The sequence below is a fragment of the Oncorhynchus gorbuscha genome, linkage group LG20 (genome assembly GCF_021184085.1).
Source record: "Oncorhynchus gorbuscha isolate QuinsamMale2020 ecotype Even-year linkage group LG20, OgorEven_v1.0, whole genome shotgun sequence".
In the NCBI taxonomy this organism is placed as follows: Eukaryota; Metazoa; Chordata; class Actinopteri; order Salmoniformes; family Salmonidae; genus Oncorhynchus; species Oncorhynchus gorbuscha.
Genome location: NC_060192.1, coordinates 1,026,546 through 1,047,661, shown reverse-complemented (window position 1 = coordinate 1,047,661; position 21,116 = coordinate 1,026,546). Strand labels below are relative to the sequence as shown.

At 42.1% G+C, this 21,116-nt stretch overlaps 1 protein-coding gene across 5 annotated transcripts in view; it reads right to left on the bottom strand.

The window, feature by feature from the left end:
- Positions 1-13,285, bottom strand: part of LOC124006762 (serine/threonine-protein kinase ULK1-like) — a 52,493-nt gene extending 39,208 nt beyond the window's left edge. For all 5 annotated transcript variants that reach the window (XM_046316894.1, XM_046316896.1, XM_046316898.1 and 2 more), the window contains exons 1-3: positions 12,611-13,285; positions 7,385-7,477; positions 7,251-7,292 (exon numbers count right to left, since the gene is read on the bottom strand). In XM_046316894.1, coding sequence (XP_046172850.1) covers positions 7,251-7,292; positions 7,385-7,477; positions 12,611-12,700 — 225 coding nt within the window. In that variant the 5' untranslated portion in view covers positions 12,701-13,285. The remainder of the gene's footprint in view (positions 1-7,250; positions 7,293-7,384; positions 7,478-12,610) is intronic.
- Between the last annotated feature and the right edge of the window lie 7,831 nt (positions 13,286-21,116).

Sequence of the window (21,116 nt, the reverse complement as noted above, 5' to 3'; positions counted from 1 at the left end):
GACAGGGCTGTATTGGAGCGGGCCGAGAGTTTCAAGTTCCTTGGTGTCCACATCACCAATGAACTACCATGGTCCAAACATACCAAGACAGTCATGAAGAGGGCACAACAAAACCTTTTCCCCCTCAGGAGACTGAAAAGATTTGGCATGGGTCACCATATCCTCAAAAGGTTCTACAGCTGCACCAACGAGAGTATCCTGACCGGTTGTATCACCACCTGGTATGGCAACTGCTCGGCATCTGGCCGTAAGGCACTACAGAGGGTAGTGCGAACGGCCCAATACATCATTGGGGCAAAGCTTCCTGCCATCCAGGACCTTTATAATAGGTGGTGTCAGAGGAAAGCCCATAAAATTGTCAGAGGATCCAGTCACCCAAGTTATAGACGGTTTTCTCTGCTACCGCATGGCAAGCGGTACTGGAGCTCCAAGTCTAGGACAAAAAGGCTCCTCAACAGCTTCTACCCCCAAGCCATAAGACTGCTGAACGGTACCGGAGCGCCAAGTATATGACCAAAAGGCTCCTCAACAGCTTCTACCCCCAAGCCATAAGACTGCTGAACGGTACCGGAGCACCAAGTATATGACCAAAAGGCTCCTCAACAGCTTCTACCCCCAAAGCCATAAGACTGCTGAACGGTACCGGAGCGCCAAGTATATGACCAAAAGGCTCCTCAACAGCTTCTACCCCCAAGCCATAAGACTGCTGAACGGTACCGGAGCGCCAAGTATATGACCAAAAGGCTCCTCAACAGCTTCTACCCCCAAGCCATAAGACTGCTGAACGGTACCGGAGTGCCAAGTATATGACCAAAAGGCTCCTCAACAGCTTCTACCCCCAAGCCATAAGACTGCTGAACGGTACCGGAGCGCCAAGTCTATGACCAAGAGGCTCCTCAACAGCTTCTACCCCCAAGCCATAAGACTGCTGAACGGTACAGGAGCGCCAAGTCTAGGACCAAGAGGCTCCTCAACAGCTTCTACCCCCAAGCCATAAGACTGCTGAACGGTACAGGAGCGCCAAGTCTAGGACCAAGAGGCTCCTCAACAGCTTCTACCCCCAAGCCATAAGACTGCTGAACGGTACAGGAGCGCCAAGTCTAGGACCAAGAGGCACCTCAACAGCTTCTACCCCCAAGCCATAAGACTGCTGAACGGTACCGGAGCGCCAAGTATATGACCAAGAGGCTCCTCAACAGCTTCTACCCCCAAGCCATAAGACTGCTGAACAATTCATAAAATGGCTAAAATGCCACCGGACATTTTACATTTGCATTATTTTCTTCTTCTTGAACTGCACTGTTGGTAAAGGGTTTGTAAGTAAGCATTTCATGGTAAAGTCTACACTTGTTGTATTCGGCCCATGTCACAAATCAATCAAATGTATTTATAAAGCCCCTCTTACATCAGCTGATGTCACAAAGTGCTGTACAGAAGCCCAGCCTAAAACCCAAAACAGCAAGCAATGCAGGTATAGAAGCACGGTGGCTACGAAAAACTCCCTAGAGGCCAGAACCGAGGAAGAAACCTAGAGAGGAACCACCCCGCTATGAGGGGTGGCCAGTCCTCTTCTGGCTGTGCCGGGTAGAGATAACAGAACAGGAAAATATCGGATATTGGTTTTGGCCAAAAATGTAATGTCGGTGCATCACTAATCTTAATGTTTTTCCTCATAATCCTGGACTACCGGGCCACCTTTTTATTACATTTGCTATCGCAACAAATAATCTGCTCAGGCCACAACCCAAAGATTCCTAGATGCCCTTCCAGACTCCCTCCACCTACCCAAGGACGTCAGAGTACAACAATCCGGTTAACCACCTAACTGAGGAACTAAATCTAACCTTGCATAATACCCTAGATGCAGTCGCACCCCCCCAAAAAACAAACATTTGTCATAAGAAACTAGCTCGATGGTATACAGAAAATACCTGAGCCCTGAATTAAGCTTACAGAAAATTGAAACGGAAATGGCGCTACATCAAAATGGAAGTCTTCCAATTAGCTTGGAAAGACAGTACCGTGCAGTATCAAAGAGTCCTCACTGCTACTCGGTCATCGTATTTTTCCAACTTGAGGAGAATAAGCACAATCCAAAATGTATTTTTGATACCGTCGCAAAGCTAACTAAAAAGCAGCATTCCCCAAGAGAGGATGGCTTTCACTTCAGCAGTGATAAATTCATGAACTTCTTTGACGAAAAGATCATGATCATTAGAAAGCAAATTACAGACTCCTCTAAAGTGGCAGAAATAAAGCCTCTCTTGAAAAACCCAAAGCTTGACCCAGAAAATTCTATCGGCCTCTATCGAATCACTCGTGAAGGTGGTAAATCACCTTTTAATGGAGTCAGACCAAGGCTTTGCATCTGTCCTCGTGCTCCTAGACCTTAGTGCTGCTTTTGATACCATCGATCACCACATTCTTTTGGAGAGATTGGAAATCCAAATTGGTCTACATGGACAAGTTCTGGCCTGGTTTAAATCTTATCTGTTGGAATGACATCAGTTTGTCTCTGTGGATGGTTTGTCCTCTGAAAAATCAACTGTACATTTCGGTGTTCCTCAAGGTTCCGTTTTAGGACCACTATTATTTTCACTATATATTTACCTCTTTGTGAGGTCATTCGGAAATATAATGTTAACTTTCACTGCTATGCGGACAATACTCAGCTGTACATTTCGATGAAACATGGTGAAGCTCCAAAACTGCCCTCCCCGCAAAGCCTGTGTTTCAGACATAAGGAAGTGGATGGCGGCAATCTTGGACAAAACAGATATCTTAGTTCTTGGTCCCAAGAAACAAAGACATCTTCTGTTGGATCTGACAATTAATCTTGATGGTTGTACAGTCATCTCAAATACAACTGAAGGACCTCGGCATTACTCTGGACCCTGATCTCTCTTTTGACTAACATATCAAGACTGTTTCAAGGACACCTTTTTTTTCAATCTTCGTAACATTGCAAAAATCAGAAACTTTCTGTCCAAAAATGGAGCAGAAAAATGTATCCATGCTTTTGTCATTTCTAGATTAGACTACTGCAATGCTCTACTTTCTGGCTAACCGCACTAAATAAACTTCAGTTAGTGCTAAGCACGGCTGCTAGAATCCTGACTAGAACATGTAATATGATATATTTTTTTCCAGTGCTAGCCTCTCTACACTGGCTTCCTGTTAAGGCTAGGGCTGATTTCAAGGGTTTACTGCAAACCTACAAAGCATTACATAGGCTTGCTCCTACCTATCTTTCCGATTTGGTCCTGCGATACATACCTACACGTACACTACGGTCACAAGACGCAGGCCTCCTAATTGTCCCTAGAATTTCTAAGCAAACAGCTGGAGGCAGGGCTTTCTCCTATAGAGCTCCATTTTTATGGAATGGTCTGCCTACCCATGTCAGAGACGCAAACTCTGTCTCGACCTTTAAGTCTTTACTGAAGACTTATCTCTTCAGTAGGTCCTATGGTTGAGAGTAGTCTGGCCTAGGGGTGTCAAGGTGAACGGAAAAGCACTGGAGCGACGAACCGCCATTGCTGTCTCTGCCTGGCCGGTACCCCTCTTTCCACTGGGATTATCTGCCTCTAACCCTATTACAGGGACAGAGTCACTGATTTACTGGCGCTCTTCCATGCCTTCCTAGGAGAGGTGCGTCACTTGAGTGGGTTGAGTCACTGACGTGATCTTCCTGTCCGGGTTGGCGCCCCACCTCGGGTTCGTGCCGTGGGGGAGATCTTTGTGGACTATACTCTGCCTCGTCTCAGGGTAGTAAGTTGGTGGTTGAAGATATCCATCTAGTGGCGTGGGAGCTGTGCTTTGGCAAAGTGGGTGGGGTTATAGCTTACCTGGTTGGCCGCGTCCGGGGGTATCGTCGGATGGTGGCAGTGTCTCCTGACCCCTCATGTCTCAGCCTCTAGTAACTATGCTGCAATAGTTGTGTCAGGGAGCTAGGTAATGGAACCCTGACCTGTTCACCGGACGTGCTACCTTGTCCCAGACCTGCTGTTTGCAACTCTCTCTCTCTACCATACCCGCTGTCTCTAACTCTGAATGATCGGCTATGAAAAGCCAACTGACATTTATTTCTGGGTTGCTGGTCTGTTGCACCCTCTACAACCACTGATTATTATTTGACCCTGTTGGTCGTCTATGAACGTTTGAACATCTTGGCCATGTAATGTTATAATCTCCTCCTGGCACAGACAGAAGAGGACTGGCCACCCGTCAGAGCCTGCTTCCTCTCTAGGTTATTTCCTAGGTTCCTGCATTTCTTTGGAGTTTTTCACTTTGTGACATTGGCTGATGTAAAAGGGATTTATAAATACATTTGATTGATTGATTGATTGTCCCATAATTACAAAGCGGAAAATGGGGTTTTGGACATTGTTGCTAATTTATACAAAATAAAAACAGAAAAATATTATTTCCATAAGTATTCAGACACTTTGCTATGTGACTCGAAATTGAGCTCAGGTGCATCCTGTTTCCATTGATCTTCCTTGAGATGGTTCTACAACATGATTGGACTCCACCGGTGGTAAAGTCAAATGATTGGACATTTTATTTTACCTTTATTTAACTAGGCAAGTCAGTTAAGAACCAATTCTTATTTTCAATGACGGCCTAGGAACAGTGGGTTAACTGCCTTGTTCAGGGGCAGAATAACAGATTTTTACCTTGTCAGCTCGGGGATTCGAACTTGCAACTTGTCGGTTACTAGTCCAACGCTCTAACCACTAGGCTACCCTGCCGCCCCACATAATGATTTGGAAAGGCACACACGAGTCCACATAAGGTCCCACAGTTGACAGTGCATGTCAGAGCAAAAACTAAAACAATTCTGCAGCATTGAAGGTAAGAACAGTGGCCTCCATCTTTCTAAAATGGAAGAAGTTTGGAACCACCAAGACTCCTAGAACTAGAACTGGCCGCCCAGTTAAACTGAGCAATCGGGTGAGAAGGGCCTTGGTCAGAGATGAGATCTAGAACCCAATGGTCATTCTGACAGAGCTCCAGAGTTCCTCTGTGGAGATGGGAGAACCTTCCAGAAGGACAACCATCTCTATAGCACTCCAATCAAGCCTTTATGGTAGAGTGGCCAGACGGAAGCCACTCCTCAGTAAAAGGCACATGACAGCCCGCTTGGAGTTTGCCAAAACGAACCTAAAGGAATCTCAGACCATGAGTAACAAGATTATCTGGTCTGATGAAACCAAGATTGAACACTTTGGCCTTAATGCCAAGTCAATCAATCAATGTAATCACATTTATTTATAAAGCCCTTCTTATATCAGCTGATGTCACAAAGTGCTGTACAGAAACCCAGCCTAAAACCCCAAACATCAAGCAATGCATGTGTCACGTCTAGAGGAAACCAGGCACTGCTGATCACATGGCCAAAACCATCTCTTGGGTGAAGCATGGTGGAGGCAGCATGCTGTGGGGATGTTTTTCAGTGGGAGACTAGTCAGGATCGAGGTAAAGATGAACGGAGCAAAGTACAGAGATATCCTTGATGAAAACCTGCTCCAGAGCGCTCAGGACCTCAGACTGGAGGATCACCTTCCAACAGGACAATGACCCTAACCACACAGCCAAGACATTGCAGGAGTGGCTTTGGGACAAGTCTCTGAATGTCTTTGACTTGCCCAGCCAGAGCCCAGACTTGAACCAGATCAAAAATCTCTGGTGAGACCTGAAAATAGCTGTGCAGCAACGCTCCCCATCCAACCTGACAGAGCTTGAGAGGATCTGCAGAGAAGAATGGGAGAAACTCCCCAAATGCAGGTGTGCAAAGCTTGTAGCGTCATACCCAAGAAGACTCGAGGCTGTAATCGCTGCCAAAGGTGCTTCAACAAAGTACTGAGTAAAGGGTCTGAATATTTATGTAAATGTGATATTTATGTTTTCCTTTTTTTTAATCAATTAAACATTTCTAAAAACTTGTTTTTTGCCTTGTCATTATGGAGTATTGTGTGTAGATTTATGAGAAGAAAAAAAACAATTCAATCCATTTTAGAATACGGCTGTAACCTATCAAAATGTGGGAAAAGTCAAGGGGTCTGAATACTTTCCGAAGGCCCTGTGTATCCATAAAAACTATGCCAGCTGAGTCATGATTTCGACTGGCTGGGAAACGCTGCCCTGCCTCATCCCGACAAGCTCATTACAACGGGACAGCTGGAGATTGAATTTGAATATTGAAACAATGTTGCAAATGTCGGAGAGACAGACAACAAGGTTTATACAAACATCCGCTGTTGAAAATGAAATGTTAGTCTAAAAGAAATGTGAGATAAGACACCGGCTGGAATGTGGTTTTAATAATAATATAATAATATATGCCATTTAGCAGACGCTTTTATCCAAAGCGACTTACAGTCATGCGTGCATACATTCTACGTATGGGTGGTCCCGGGGATCGAACCCACTACCCTGGCGTTACAAGCGCCATGCTCTACCAATTCAGGATTAGTGTCACCTGTCGTTTAATGATTGATAAATTAATTTGTACAGAGAAGCTCAGGACAGAACAACAAACTCGTGTAACAACCAGCAAGTAATGCAACAAAGATAACATGAAAGAAAAGTGGGTCAAAATATGCATTTCACCCCTCCCCCCTTGCAAAAAAATGAATAGATAGCCTATATTCAATTTATGTGACAAAACAAGCAATGTATAATGTAGAGAATCATTGCACCATATAAACAGCTGTGAAATATATTTACAATAAACCCAAAATATTGTATTTTCAGCTGTTTGAAGCTGGTGTAATAAAATGAAAGTAAAAGAAGCCAGAATTAAACTTAAGACTATAAATAGGCACATAGAACAAATCTACCACTTCGGACTTGGTCTCAATGAGAATGACAGATCTATAACTCACATGTGTGAATTTGGTCGGGCTGTCCAAGAAAATGACATGTTGTTGCTTCCAAATTGACATTCAAATTTGAGTTATAGAGCCGTCATTCTCATCAAGTCTAAGAAGGGGTAGATATGTTCTATGTGCGCTATTTCTATGCCTCCAGTTCTCAAGTTGTGGTTTTGTACACCGGCTTCAAACAGCTGAAAATACAATATTTTTGGTTATTGACAATGTCTTTTCACAGCAGTTTAGATGGTACAATAATTCTCTACACTTGTCACAAACTGAAATTAGGCGAACTACTCGAATTTTTGCAACCATGATATGGTGGAGCGATTTCAGCACATTGCACCTTTAAGGATTTGGCTTAATACATACCTGAAAGTCATGTAATGCAACAATGTTCTCATGTTTTAGTTCCTGGGGAAAATAAATGGGAAATGCAAGTTTACAGCTATTCAAATTGAAAGTCTTACTGTATACACTACCGATAATAAAACTGGTTGTCTTACCTTAAGTATCTTGATCTCTTTTCCCAAAAGGGTCTGAGATTTTGCCAAGTTTTTCTTATTTATGCATTTCACAGCCACCTCCCAGTCGTGTTTCTATAGACAGACAAAAATAATTATTATTTATGCATTTCACAGCCACCTCCCAGTCGTGTTTCTATAGACAAACAAAAATAATTATTATTTATGCATTTCACAGCCACCTCCCAGTCGTGTTTCTATAGACAAACAAAAATAATTATTATTTATGCATTTCACAGCCACCTCCCAGTCGTGTTTCTATAGACAAACAAAAATAATTATTATTTATGCATTTCACAGCCACCTCCCAGTCGTGTTTCTATAGACAGACAAAAATAATTATTATTTATGCATTTCACAGCCACCTCCCAGTCGTGTTTCTATAGACAGACAAAAATAATTATTATTTATGCATTTCACAGCCACCTCCCAGTCGTGTTTCAATAGACAGACAAAAATAATTATTATTTATGCATTTAGACAGACAAAAATAATTATTATTTAGCCACCTCCCAGTCGTGTTTCTATAGACAGACAAAAATAATTATTATTTATGCATTTCACAGCCACCTCCCAGTCGTGTTTCTATAGACAGACAAAAATAATTATTATTTATGCATTTCACAGCCACCTCCCAGTCGTGTTTCTATAGACAGACAAAAATAATTAGGAAAGATTATTTTTCCTAATGTTTTCTGGGTGCATGTAATGCCGTTTAATGAATGCTTAGAAATGTTGCTACTATGCTACTTTGTTTGGTTATCTTTTGGAAATTGCAGAAAGAAAACATTTTTTCTTCAGAAGATCCAGCTAGGCAGGCTAACGTTAGTTAGCTAATTAATTTGCTAGCTATAATACAGTAGGCATATATTAATAATTATGTATTCAATATAAGTAGACATGCACTCATAATTGACTGTAGCAAAGCACCCACAAGCTACTGGTGGCTGAAAACACAATCATCGCGGGATGAACGAGTGAAGAATTTCCAGCCAAAGGTTGTCCAATTTCCAGCCAAGTGTATACTCGTTAGACGTCATGACACGTCATCAGAAGTGTCCCCTTAATTGTGGGCTGAGGGGATAGGGTGTGTCTTAAGTGTTTGGACCGCACCCATGGTAACAATCAATGTTCCTTCTAAACTGCGCTCCTGCACAGCTCCCTGGGACAGCCCACAGAAATATCAGCCAAGGCATTCCTAGTCAATCTGCAAACATTTCTGTAAAAAAAAAACTAACAATAAAACCTTGTGTTCCTACTTAAATTTTTTGGTCTCGGGCTGTTGACTTTAGGTGCAATCGATTCAGCTGCCCTGCATGCAGGGGTAGAACTGTTTCCATTTTTAACCATTTCATGTGTCTGAGGGTACAAACTCTGCCTTCCCGGTGGGTCCAGAGAGCAAATCAAGTGCCCCGTTAGGTCTACTGCTGGCCAATCGGATGGCTCAGATTACCGTGTCCGAGGTAACGTAGCAGGCATAAAAGAAAGCTACAGCAAAGTTGATACTGTGAGATTTCAAAATGTATAAAACCATGACTAAAGAAAGACAGTCAACGAATACAGCAAAGAGATGCTATTTTAATAAGTTCATATTTAAAGTTCTTACTCAGCACTGTCAACACTTTGTAGGCTATTCAACACCTGTATAAGCCATAAAATGCACGTTCTTCCTATTTCCACTGAGCGCTACAACAAGCACTGCAGCAGTAATGAAAGAGTAGGAAAGTGGATCTGTAGGCTTGCATTCTTGTTATTATTATTAACGGCTTGGGTCTTTCTTTAATATTGTGGAATATTTCACTTTCTCTGTTAATAATAATAATATATGCCATTTAGCAGACGCTTTTATCCAAAGCGACTTACAGTCATGTGTGCATACATTCTACGTATGGGTGGTCCCGGGAATCGAACCCACTACCCTGGCGTTACAAGCGCCATGCTCTACCAACTGAGCTATGCCACCAGGCAAGGAGTAACAAAGATAATTTGTGCATGAGGCAGAAATAATGTGGTGCGACTCGAGTTTGACCATCAGCTGGAAGACAGTCCTTTTTTAGTTAGCGTCAGTGGAGGAAAGGGATGTTGAGAGGCGGGCCCTCAGATGCAGGCACCATCAGCTGGAAGACAGTCCTTTTTTGGTCAGCGTCAGTGGAGGAAAGGGATGTTGAGAGGCGGGCCCTCAGATGCAGGCACCATCAGCTGGAAGACAGTCCTTTTTTGGTCAGCGTCAGTGGAGGAAAGGGATGTTGAGAGGCGGGCCCTCAGATGCAGGCACCATCAGCTGGAAGACAGTCCTTTTTTGGTCAGCGTCAGTGGAGGAAAGGGATGTTGAGAGGCGGGCCCTCAGATGCAGGCACCATCAGCTGGAAGACAGTCCTTTTTGGTCAGCGTCAGTGGAGGAAAGGGATGTTGAGAGGCGGGCCCTCAGATGCAGGCACCATCAGCTGGAAGACAGTCCTTTTTTGGTCAGCGTCAGTGGAGGAAAGGGATGTTGAGAGGCGGGCCCTCAGATGCAGGCACCATCAGCTGGAAGACAGTCCTTTTTTGGTCAGTGTCAGTGGAGGAAAGGGATGTTGAGAGGCGGGCCCTCAGATGCAGGCACCATCAGCCCAGTAAAATACAAATAAAAAGTACATTATTTAAATGTATTCTCACTTAGCTGTGCTTCACAAGTAATACAACAACAGATCTATTACAGGTGTGATCATTTTGCCAACCTCAAATGTTGAATTTTTTTTTTTAATGGCCCAAACAACAATGCAATTCAAGCAAAGCCAATATTCAGGCACAACTTAATTTAAATGCATTCCAGGTGACTACCTCATGAAGCTGGTTGAGATAATGCCATGTGTTATTTCATAGTTTTGATATCTTCACTATTATTCTACAGTGTAGAAAAACGTAAAAATAAAGAAAAACCCTTGAATGAGTAGGTTTGTCCAAACTTTTGACCGGTACTGTATATTATTTAGTATATGTAAAGACATCAAGAATAGTCCAATGGGTGACAAAATTAGCCTATAGCTTGTGAATAATGCCCAGATTGTGTGTAGTAATGCAAGTAATGCATTCCTTTTCTAATCATAGCCGCACTCCTCATGTAGTCTAGCCAATAGGCCTATTTGTTTTGATAAGGTTTTCATCACAACTAAAGTGGCCAAATAACTTCTTAAACTTAAGCACATTTAAATCAACTTTACAACAGGTTTAGAGCCTAACTTGCATACATACACAGCACGTGAGTTTTACGTTTGGGGAAGATAATTTTCACCATAAAAATGCACCTTTAGAATAAAAGTATCACATACATAAATCGCGTTGTGAAACATTTGCACTTATAGCCTGCTGCCTTGTGAGCATTTCTGCATAATGTCAAGAAATAGCCTAACAGTTTATCAATATTTTAAGCTAAATGTTCTGGTCTGTGTCAGCCTCACAAAAAGTTGATGCTAGTGGTTGAATTCATTTGGGATCTAATCCCACAACTATCCCAGACTGTTTGGAATTTCTTTCACGCACAGTATATAATAGCTAAACGTTCGTACTATGGGGAATAGTAGATTGACATAGGCTAGTGCTTTTGTTGTTCGTTAGGCCTACTCATCTTTGTTGGCTGACGAAAAGTAAATGTGGACAGTTCTTCCAATATCTTTAATATGCGCCTCGTCCCTGATGGGTCAGTCTTTACTTGTAGCTCGTGAGAAAGACCCAATCACGTGAAGGAGAGCCATTTGAGTGAGAGGAGCTTTGGAGCACGCAGCAGGGAATTATCATTATTATGTTGAGCCCAAGGTCACAACGGCCACTGGCTTGCAGAAGGCATGGATTTTTATAGGGGGCATTACGGCCACACAAAGGGGATGCCGCCAGGGAATTTGAGGCATTATCAAGTGTTTGTCAAGTTGTGAATGAGAGAATGAAAAAGTCTCATGGAATGTAGGACTACATTGAACACCACACATTGGCTGCTACTGTAGGCTGAATGATAGAACAGATATTTCCATGTTAAAATGTTACGGGATGCATTTTCTCCATTGTTTTTGATGGTAGGCAACTCTGATCAAATAGCCACAGTAGTCTACATGGCCACTGTAAAAACTGTAACTTAAAGTAGGTACAGCCTCAGTGTTCACAGTAAATGCACACTGGAAGTTGCACAGAATTTTCACAACTTTCAAGTTTGGCTCAGCAGACCTGAAATTTGCTCGGTGCTGAATTTTTTTGAGGGAACATTGGTAACAATTTGGGCTGGGAATTGGCAGGGATTCGATACTGTGATTTTATTGCGAATTGATGTTCCAAACATATTGCGCACCATGTATCTGCTGTAGAGGGACAGGAGAGAGCCATGCGAAAACACGGTTTTATAAGTCATGGAAATAAGAAAATTACTTAAAACAAATTGCCTCGCTATTAAAAATAATATGGAGAACAAGCTATGAATTAAACAAAATACTGGTACAGGTGCAGCCAACTAGCGCTAAAATAATCTGGCGATATCGTCAAAACGATACAATATCATGAAAGAAATTATATCCCAATATGTAACTGTATCTCCCCCCATCACTAGTAACAACATACAGTGGAATGAATAAGGTAGGCCTGCCTGGCTTTCCATTTTCCCCATGGGACCAGAATTCTCCCTCCTGTTGTTGTTGGACAAACATGTCTCAACATGCCATTGTGATCAATGGTCAAATTTGGACTTATATATAATAATAATATATGCCATTTAGCAGACGCTTTTATCCAAAGCGACTTACAGTCATGTGTGCATACATTCTACGTATGGGTGGTCCCGGGGATCGAACCCACTACCCTGGCGTTACAAGCGCCATGCTCTACCAACTGAGCTACAGAAGGACCACTTTTGAAATAGACAAAAGCCCCCCCCCCCCAACATAGAATTATAATTGGTTAGATGTTCGACCATCCCCATCAAACACACCCACCAAAACTGTGAAAAGGCAAATATTGTAATTTAGGTTCATAATTCACTTGTAATACATTTTTACTCATATGTCATGTGCAAATGGCTGTTCATATTTTTCATCCTCAAACCCGATGATTGAATCGTTCAGCTGCCATGTCCAAATTAAGGTCGTACGACAACATAAAAATGATAACAATGCAGACGCAACTATTTCATTTGGATAATAGCTACATTTACACAATCTAGATTGACACAATGACACACCGTTCCCTCACCTCTCTATTCCTGCCTTTGAACACCACCGCAAATGCACCGTGTCCGATCAAGTCCTTCCTGCTGAACTCGAATTTCCCCACGCTCTCCATCGCTCCAGCACCTCGGGGTTTTATTTTGAAGTATAATTACAAACGTTGCACGGTCGCATATCTCCTCTCTCGGGAAGTCCCTTTCTCCTCCGTGAAGTCGGGGCAGCAGGAAAGTTCACCCCGTCTTTCAATTGGCATGAATTGCCTTCTTAAGAAAGAACGACTTTCTTCTCTCATGTTTGGGTAACGCATGGAAAGGAGTCAGCCTCCTTTTAACAAGATGCGAGTCCCATGTTTTTTTAGTTTGTTTTGGTAGCTAGCTAGCTTACACAACTGACGCAGTGTTTACAAAGACACAATGCCCCAATGTAAAGCTAGCTAGCTGCTAGCAAAACATATCCACCTTAAAAAACAGAAGGCACGCCTGGGTGTTTTTGTTGGTATACAGAGGATATCGTTGGCTCCGTTGCAAACCCGTCGAATAATGTGTTTTCATTTGTTCCAACGCAAGTTGGAAGATTTATGCAAGCGGCATCTCGTAATATTTTCAATGGGCTAATAGTTCACCCCCAGAGGAACCCTCGTATCGATTATGGTCTCAACAAGGTTAGTGCAAGCCTTCAGTTGCTCTCTGTAAGTCCCGCAATTTTGCGCACGCGCACAGAGCTACAGCTGTATTTTCTTTGACGTCAAAAACACGGGTGGTGTCACATCAAGTGTGCTGTTGTTTTTGTTTGCCCACTTTTCTGCATGCAACCACCTAGACTAGATATATTACCTGGACAGCAAAGTAAAGAACAGTAACCTAACCTATAATAATTGTCTGACATCAACAGAAATTGCCTGCTATAATTGATAGCATAACTGATGTAGAGTGTTTAATTATGGCCCAAGCACAAATTGTATGGAATCTTTTATAGCCTCTACACATTTTTGGTGAAGTGAAATAACATGATGTGTGTTTTTATGATGTTCACATAAGAACAGGTATGTGCTGAGTCAATAATGAACTGTCTTTAGTTAAAAACCAAGTTTACATCTCTCTACTGGCACCATGTGTTATGAATCAGTGTTGCATGAGGGTCATGCAAGTGGCAGACCAGACACAACACCAATTTTTTGGGGTCATTTAGCAGACACTTACAAGGAGCAATTGGGGTTAAGGGCCTTGCTCAAAAGCCTGGTCTCATAGACTAGATGTATTACATGTAAATCCGGGATGCTAAAATTAGTACGATATGTTACACAAGACAGAAGGTCTTTAAGGCAAAAATGAAAGGAGGGTGGTTGGTCAAGGTGGATGAGTGTGCATATAATGTGAACATACAGCAACAGGTTAAGGTTAGGGTTAGCTAAAAGGGTTAGGGTAAGGGTTAGCTAACATGCTAAGAAGTTGCAAAGTTACTAATTAGATAACATTGTCTGCAATAAGATTTTAATATGCAACCTTTGGATTGCTAGAAGTTGCAAACGATGCGTGTTTGAATCTCATCAAGGACAATTTTAGCTAGTTAGCAACTACTCACTACTTTATAGCTACTTTGCAACTACATAGAATGTTGGCTAACCCTAATCCTAACCCTTTTAGCTGACCCTTCTCTTAACCTTAGCCCTTTAACCTAACTCCCAACCTTAACCCTAACGCCTAGCTAATGTTAGCCAGCTAGCTAATGTTAGCGTTGGCCACCAAGCGCAACAAATCAAATGTTTAGCAAATTCGTAACATATTGTACGTTTTGCAAACATTGTGCGAATTGTACAAAAATGGATATCCACAAATGAATACAGTGTTCGGATTTATGTACAGAATAACCCAAAATCCTCTGAGACCAGGTTGTGCTTAAGGCCATGTCAACAGATGTTTCACCTAGTCAGTTTGGGGATTCAAACCAGTGACCTTTCGGTTACTGGCCCAATGCTCCTAACCGCTAGGCTACCTGACACATCTCCCACATTGTCTGTGCGCGTGTCCATGTGAATTATGCCTAATTATTATAGTTTATCATATGAATATATATTAGAACATGTAAGAAAGGGCCATTACTATGAATACTAGCTGCATGCCTTTTAAAACATAAGTATGTGTTGTCCTGAGTGTTCTATCATGGCTACAAAACATGTAGGCTAATAATGAGGTTTGACACCACAATAGAATAGAATAGAATAGAATAGAATAGAATAGAATAGAATGTGAGAATATAATGTTGTCTACTCTGCAGTAGATTGGGCAGTGTTTCTAATTCGAGGGACAAACTGACTAACAGACAGTATTTCAATACGATGCAATGTACAGTATTTTCCCTTGAAGGAATTTTTAGAAGCCAATACAGACTAAAATAACATAGAGGGCAGGACATAGAGAACAAACCATCAAGAACAGCGACTTACAGCAGATAAGGTTAAGCTCATGTCGATATTGTTTTGCCATTCTTTTAAAAACATTGTTGTTTTTTTCAAACACCAGAAAGTACAACCAACCGGGCACAGATGTCAATTCACTGTCAATTCCATGTTGGTTCAACCAGTGGAAGCAACGTTGATTCAACCAGGGTGTGCCCAGTGGAAACCACTTATGAGACAAATAATGTATTGGTTAAGAATCTTTATTTTGTACATAAAAAATACTACTTATTATGGGTGCTTAGAGGTCAGAATCTACCTACAACATGACGCATTACAGGAACCTAATGTCCTGAAATGAGTTTCCTACTGTCAATCTGTAATGTGGTAGCATTTTAACCAATCTTCAATCTTAACCAAATTGACATCTCAGCACAGCAAGTTGGATGTGCGATTCAACACATACAGTACAAGGGTGAAGAAGAGATAAGCTACTAAATGTACTGTGGTAGCATTTTAAGTTGAATGAGCTCAATTGCAGTGTGGTTATTAATGACGATAATGATCTAGGCCTAATTATCTAGTTCAGGCTTCTACTAAATTATCTCATTAGCCTGTCTTGTCATTACATATTCGTTTCATAGGCACATTTGTGTAAAAGTATCAATGTGGTCAGTAAAGCAAGTTCGAACTTTGTGGTGGTCACATGAACTGTCCATTCAGAAATTATTCACACCCCTTGACTATTTCCACATTTTGTTGTGTTAGAAAGTGGGATTAAATGGCTTTAATTGTCTTTTTTTTGTCAACGATCTACAAAAAATACTCTCTTATGTCAAAGTCGAAGAAAAATTACAAATATTATTATTATTAATGGAAAATAGATTAGATAAGTGTTCAACCCCCAGAGTCAATACTTGTTAGAATCACCTTTGGCAGAGATTACAGCTGTGAGTCTTTCTGGGTATGTCTATAGGAGTGATTACAGCTGTGAGTCTTTCTGGGTCTATAGAAGTGATTACAGCTGTGAGTCTTTCTGGGTATGTCTATAGGAGTGATTACAGCTGTGAGTCTTTCTGGGTCTATAGGAGTGATTACAGCTGTGAGTCTTTCTGGGTCTATAGGAGTGATTACAGCTGTGAGTCTTTCTGGGTATGTCTATAGGAGTGATTACAGCTGTGAGTCTTTCTGGGTCTATAGAAGTGATTACAGCTGTGAGTCTTTCTGGGTATGTCTATAGGAGTGATTACAGCTGTGAGTCTTTTTCTAGAAGGATTCTATATGAAGTGATTACAGCTGTGAGTCTTTCTGGGTATGTCTATAGGAGTGATTACAGCTGTGAGTCTTTCTGGGTCTATAGGAGTGATTACAGCTGTGAGTCTTTCTGGGTATGTCTATAGGAGTGATTACAGCTGTGAGTCTTTCTGGGTCTATAGGAGTGATTACAGCTATGAGTCTTTCTGGGTCTATAGAAGTGATTACAGCTGTGAGTCTTTCTGGGTCAATAGGAGTGATTACAGCTGTGAGTCTTTCTGGGTCTATAGGAGTGATTACAGCTGTGAGTCTTTCTGGGTCTATAGGAGTGATTACAGCTGTGAGTCTTTCTGGGTCTATAGGAGTGATTACAGCTGTGAGTCTTTCTGGGTATGTCTATAGGAGTGATTACAGCTGTGAGTCTTTCTGGGTATGTCTATAGGAGTGATTACAGCTGTGAGTCTTTCTGGGTCTATAGGAGTGATTACAGCTGTGAGTCTTTCTGGGTATGTCTATAGGAGTGATTACAGCTGTGAGTCTTTCTGGGTATGTCTATAGGAGTGATTACAGCTGTGAGTCTTTCTGGGTCTATAGGAGTGATTACAGCTGTGAGTCTTTCTGGGTATGTCTATAGGAGTGATTACAGCTGTGAGTCTTTCTGGGTCTATAGGAGTGATTACAGCTGTGAGTCTTTCTGGGTCTATAGGAGTGATTACAGCTGTGAGTCTTTCTGGGTCTATAGAAGTGATTACAGCTGTGAGTCTTTCTGGGTATGTCTATAGGAGTGATTACAGCTGTGAGTCTTTCTGGGTATGTCTATAGGAGTGATTACAGCTGTGAGTCTTTCTGGGTATGTCTATAGGAGTGATTACAGCTGTGAGTCTTTCTGGGTATGTCTATAGGAGTGATTACAGCTGTGAGTCTTTCTGGGTATGTCTATAGGAGTGATTACAGCTGTGAGTCTTTCTGGGTATGTCTATAGGAGTGATTACAGCTGTGAGTCTTTCTGGGTCTATAGGAGTGATTACAGCTGTGAGTCTTTCTGGGTCTATAGGAGTGATTACAGCTGTGAGTCTTTCTGGGTCTATAGGAGTGATTACAGCTGTGAGTCTTTCTGTAGGTCTATAGGAGTGGAATCCAGCACACCTGGATTATAGAATATTTGCCTATTATTCTTTTTAAAATTCTTGAAGCTCTGCCAAGTTGGTTGTTGATCATTGCTAGACAGCCATTTTAATGTCTTGCCATAGGTTTTCAAGCCGATTTATGTCAAAACTGTAACTAGGCCACTCGGGAACATTCAAATGTTGTCTTGGTATGTAACTCCAGTGTATATTTGGCTTTGCGTTTTAGGTTATTGAGCCTTGGGACTGATTATATTAGAGGCTGCCATCTGGTGTTTGGGTTAGATATAAGCTTCCTGTGGACAAATAGATAAGCCACCCGTGAAAATGATTGGTACTCACTGAACTCAAACAGGCTCTAAGGGACACAGTGGGACATTTAGGCAGAGGTATGAATAATTGAATAAGAGACGTTTTTGACTATTTCCAACTATTATTACTAAAGGTAACGTCATCTTAAACAATCATCTGTTTCCATTATGCGGAACTGTGTCCAAAATTGAACTAGATCCAAGTAAATGTTTATAGTACCGAATAAAGCGAGCACCAATTTTTTGAAGGACCAAGCACATTAGTTAAACAACAGGTTTCATATTTTGGCTAGTTTATGTCACAGGGACAGTCAGTACAGGACATATTATGTCAGTGCAACAGGTCAAAATGATTAGATTACAAGAAAGGGGATCTGGGATGGTTTACTTTAGAAGATGCCTATTCCGCTTAACGGGACACTATATCATCTGATGTGTCTGAAATATGATTCTGCACAGGCATACATTTTCAGATAATACACATTTATAATTTTGTCAGATTTTCCTTGCTAGTTATAGCCTAATGTTAGCTAGCTAACATTGAACTTGGTTGGTCTCTGGCTGGGCCACTCAAGGACATTCAGAGACGTGTCCAGAAGCCACTCCTGTGTTGTCTTGGCTGTGTGCTTAGGGTCGTTGTCCTGTTGGAATGTGAACCTTTGTCCCAGTCTGAGTTCCTGAGCACTCTGGATCAGGTTTTCATCAAGGATCTCTCTGTACTTTGTTCTGTTCATCTTTCCCTCAATCCTGACTAATCTCTAAGTCCCTGCCGCTGAAAATCATCCCCAAAGCATGATGCTGCCACCACCACTGTCACGAATACCACCGAAGGTGGCTCCCCTTCCTGTTCGGGTGGCGCTCGGCGGTCGTCGTCACCAGTCTACTAGCTGCCACCGATCCCTTTTTCCTTTTCGTTTGTTTTTGTCTAATTGTTTTCACCTGTTCCTTGTTGGGGTTTTGGGATGGGAGAATCTTGTTTCTCATGGTCAGAGTCCTTTAGTTGGGACATCTGAAATGGGTCTGAAACTGTCCTGGGAAAAACGTGATGGTCACCCTAACACACATGATCAATTTAGGTCAATTTATTAGACCAGGCTACAATGCGTATTAGCATGAACTTCTAATGGGCATACCGGTAGCCAGTGATGTAGTGGTAAAACAATTAGAGGGTGAACTCTTATTGACGGTCACGGTAAAAAATAAAGAAGTTATACTCCCTGTACTTTCAATGCATTTTTCTGAAAAAGGTGAGTAAACTTGCGCTTACCCTCCAGTAGGCCTACAGCACTGCCGATAGCCTACCCTCTCAGCCGAGGGAATTTGACACACGCTGTAACACACATGAACACACACAGAACAAGTAGCCTACATGCAATATAATAGCCTACATGAGTTGACTCAAAACATGTTTTACACCCTCGTTTATGAGTTGTCCATAATTCATGAATTAATGCGTCTTCACAGATCGAAACCGTGCCAATATGTCCTCCAAACACTGGCTTCGAGGGCATTATCACTTTTATACAACAGGTTCAAATAACGATTGACATCTTTTCATTAGAAACGTTATATTGAGGAATTTATTCACGCTATTTCATCCTTCAATAAGATATAGTCCCGAAACAAATCTAGGGTTGCTACCCAAGCCGGCTGGTCGTTCATTCCATTGGCTTGGTTTCTAGAGACGCGACCCAGTCGTTCAGTCTTTTTGTTCTGTATCTATGGACCCGACCCAGTCGTTCAGTCTTTTTGTTCTGTATCTATGAACCCGACCCAGTCGTTCAGTCTTTATGTTCTGTATCTATGAACCCAACCCAGTCGTTCAGTCTTTTTGTTCTGTATCTATGAACCCGACCCAGTCGTTCAGTCTTTTTGTTCTGTATCTATGAACCAGACCCAGTCGTTCAGTCTTTTTGTTCTGTATCTATGAACCCGACCCAGTCGTTCAGTCTATTTGTTCTGTATCTATGAACCCGACCCAGTCGTTCAGTCTATTTGTTCTGTATCTATGGACCCGACCCAGTCGTTCAGTCTTTTTGTTCTGTATCTATGGACCCGACCCAGTCGTTCAGTCTTTTTGTTCTGTATCTATGGACCCGACCCAGTCGTTCAGTCTTTTTGTTCTGTATCTATGAACCCGACCCAGTCGTTCAGTCTTTTTGTTCTGTATCTATGAACCCAACCCAGTCGTTCAGTCTTTTTGTTCTGTATCTATGAACCCGACCCAGTCGTTCAGTCTTTTTGTTCTGTATCTATGAACCAGACCCAGTCGTTCAGTCTTTATGTTCTGTATCTATGAACCCGACCCAGTCGTTCAGTCTTTTTGTTCTGTATCTATGGCTATGAACCCGACCCAGACCCAGTCGTTCAGTCTTTTGTTCTGTAGTCTTTTGTTCTGTATCTATGAACCCGACCCAGTCGTTCAGTCTTTTTGTTCTGTATCTATGAACCCGACCCAGTCGTTCAGTCTATTTGTTCTGTATCTATGAACCCGACCCAGTCGTTCAGTCTATTTGTTCTGTATCTATGAACCAGACCCAGTCGTTCAGTCTATTTGTTCTGTATCTATGGACCCGACCCAGTCGTTCAGTCTTTTTGTTCTGTATCTATGAACCCGACCCAGTCGTTCAGTCTTTTTGTTCTGTATCTATGAACCCGACCCAGTCGTTCAGTCTTTTAGTTCTGTATCTATGAACCCGACCCAGTCGTTCGGTCTTTTTGTTCTGTATCTATGGAACCGACCCAGTCGTTCAGTCTTTTTGTTCTGTATCTATGGACCCGACCCAGTCGTTCAGTCTTTATGTTCTGTATCTATGGACTCGACCCAGTCGTTCAGTCTTTTTGTTCTGTATCTATGAACCAGACCCAGTCGTTCAGTCTTTATGTTCTGTATCTATGGACTCGACCCAGTCGTTCAGTCTTTTTGTTCTGTATCTATGAAGCCCAGTCGTTCAGTGACCCAGTCGTTCAGTCTTTTTGTTCTGTCAGTCTTTTTGTTCTATCTATGGCGACCCAGTCGTTCAGTCTTTTTGTTCTGTATCTATGGACCCGACCCAGTCGTTCAGTCTTTTGTTCTGTATCTATGGACCCGACCCAGTCGTTCAGTCTTTTGTTCTGTATCTATGGACCCGACCCAGTCGTTCAGTCTTTTTGTTCTGTATCTAGTCTTTTTGTTCTGGAACCCGACCCAGTCGTTCAGTCTATTTGTTCTGTATCTATGAACCCAACCCAGTCGTTCAGTCTTTTTGTTCTGTATCTATGGACCCGACCCAGTCGTTCAGTCTTTTTGTTCTGTATCTATGGACTCGACCCAGTCGTTCAGTCTTTTTGTTCTGTATCTATGGCGACCCAGTCGTTCAGTCTTTTTGTTCTGTATCTATGGACCGGACCCAGTCGTTCAGTCTTTTTGTTCTGTATCTATGGACTCGACCCAGTCGTTCAGTCTTT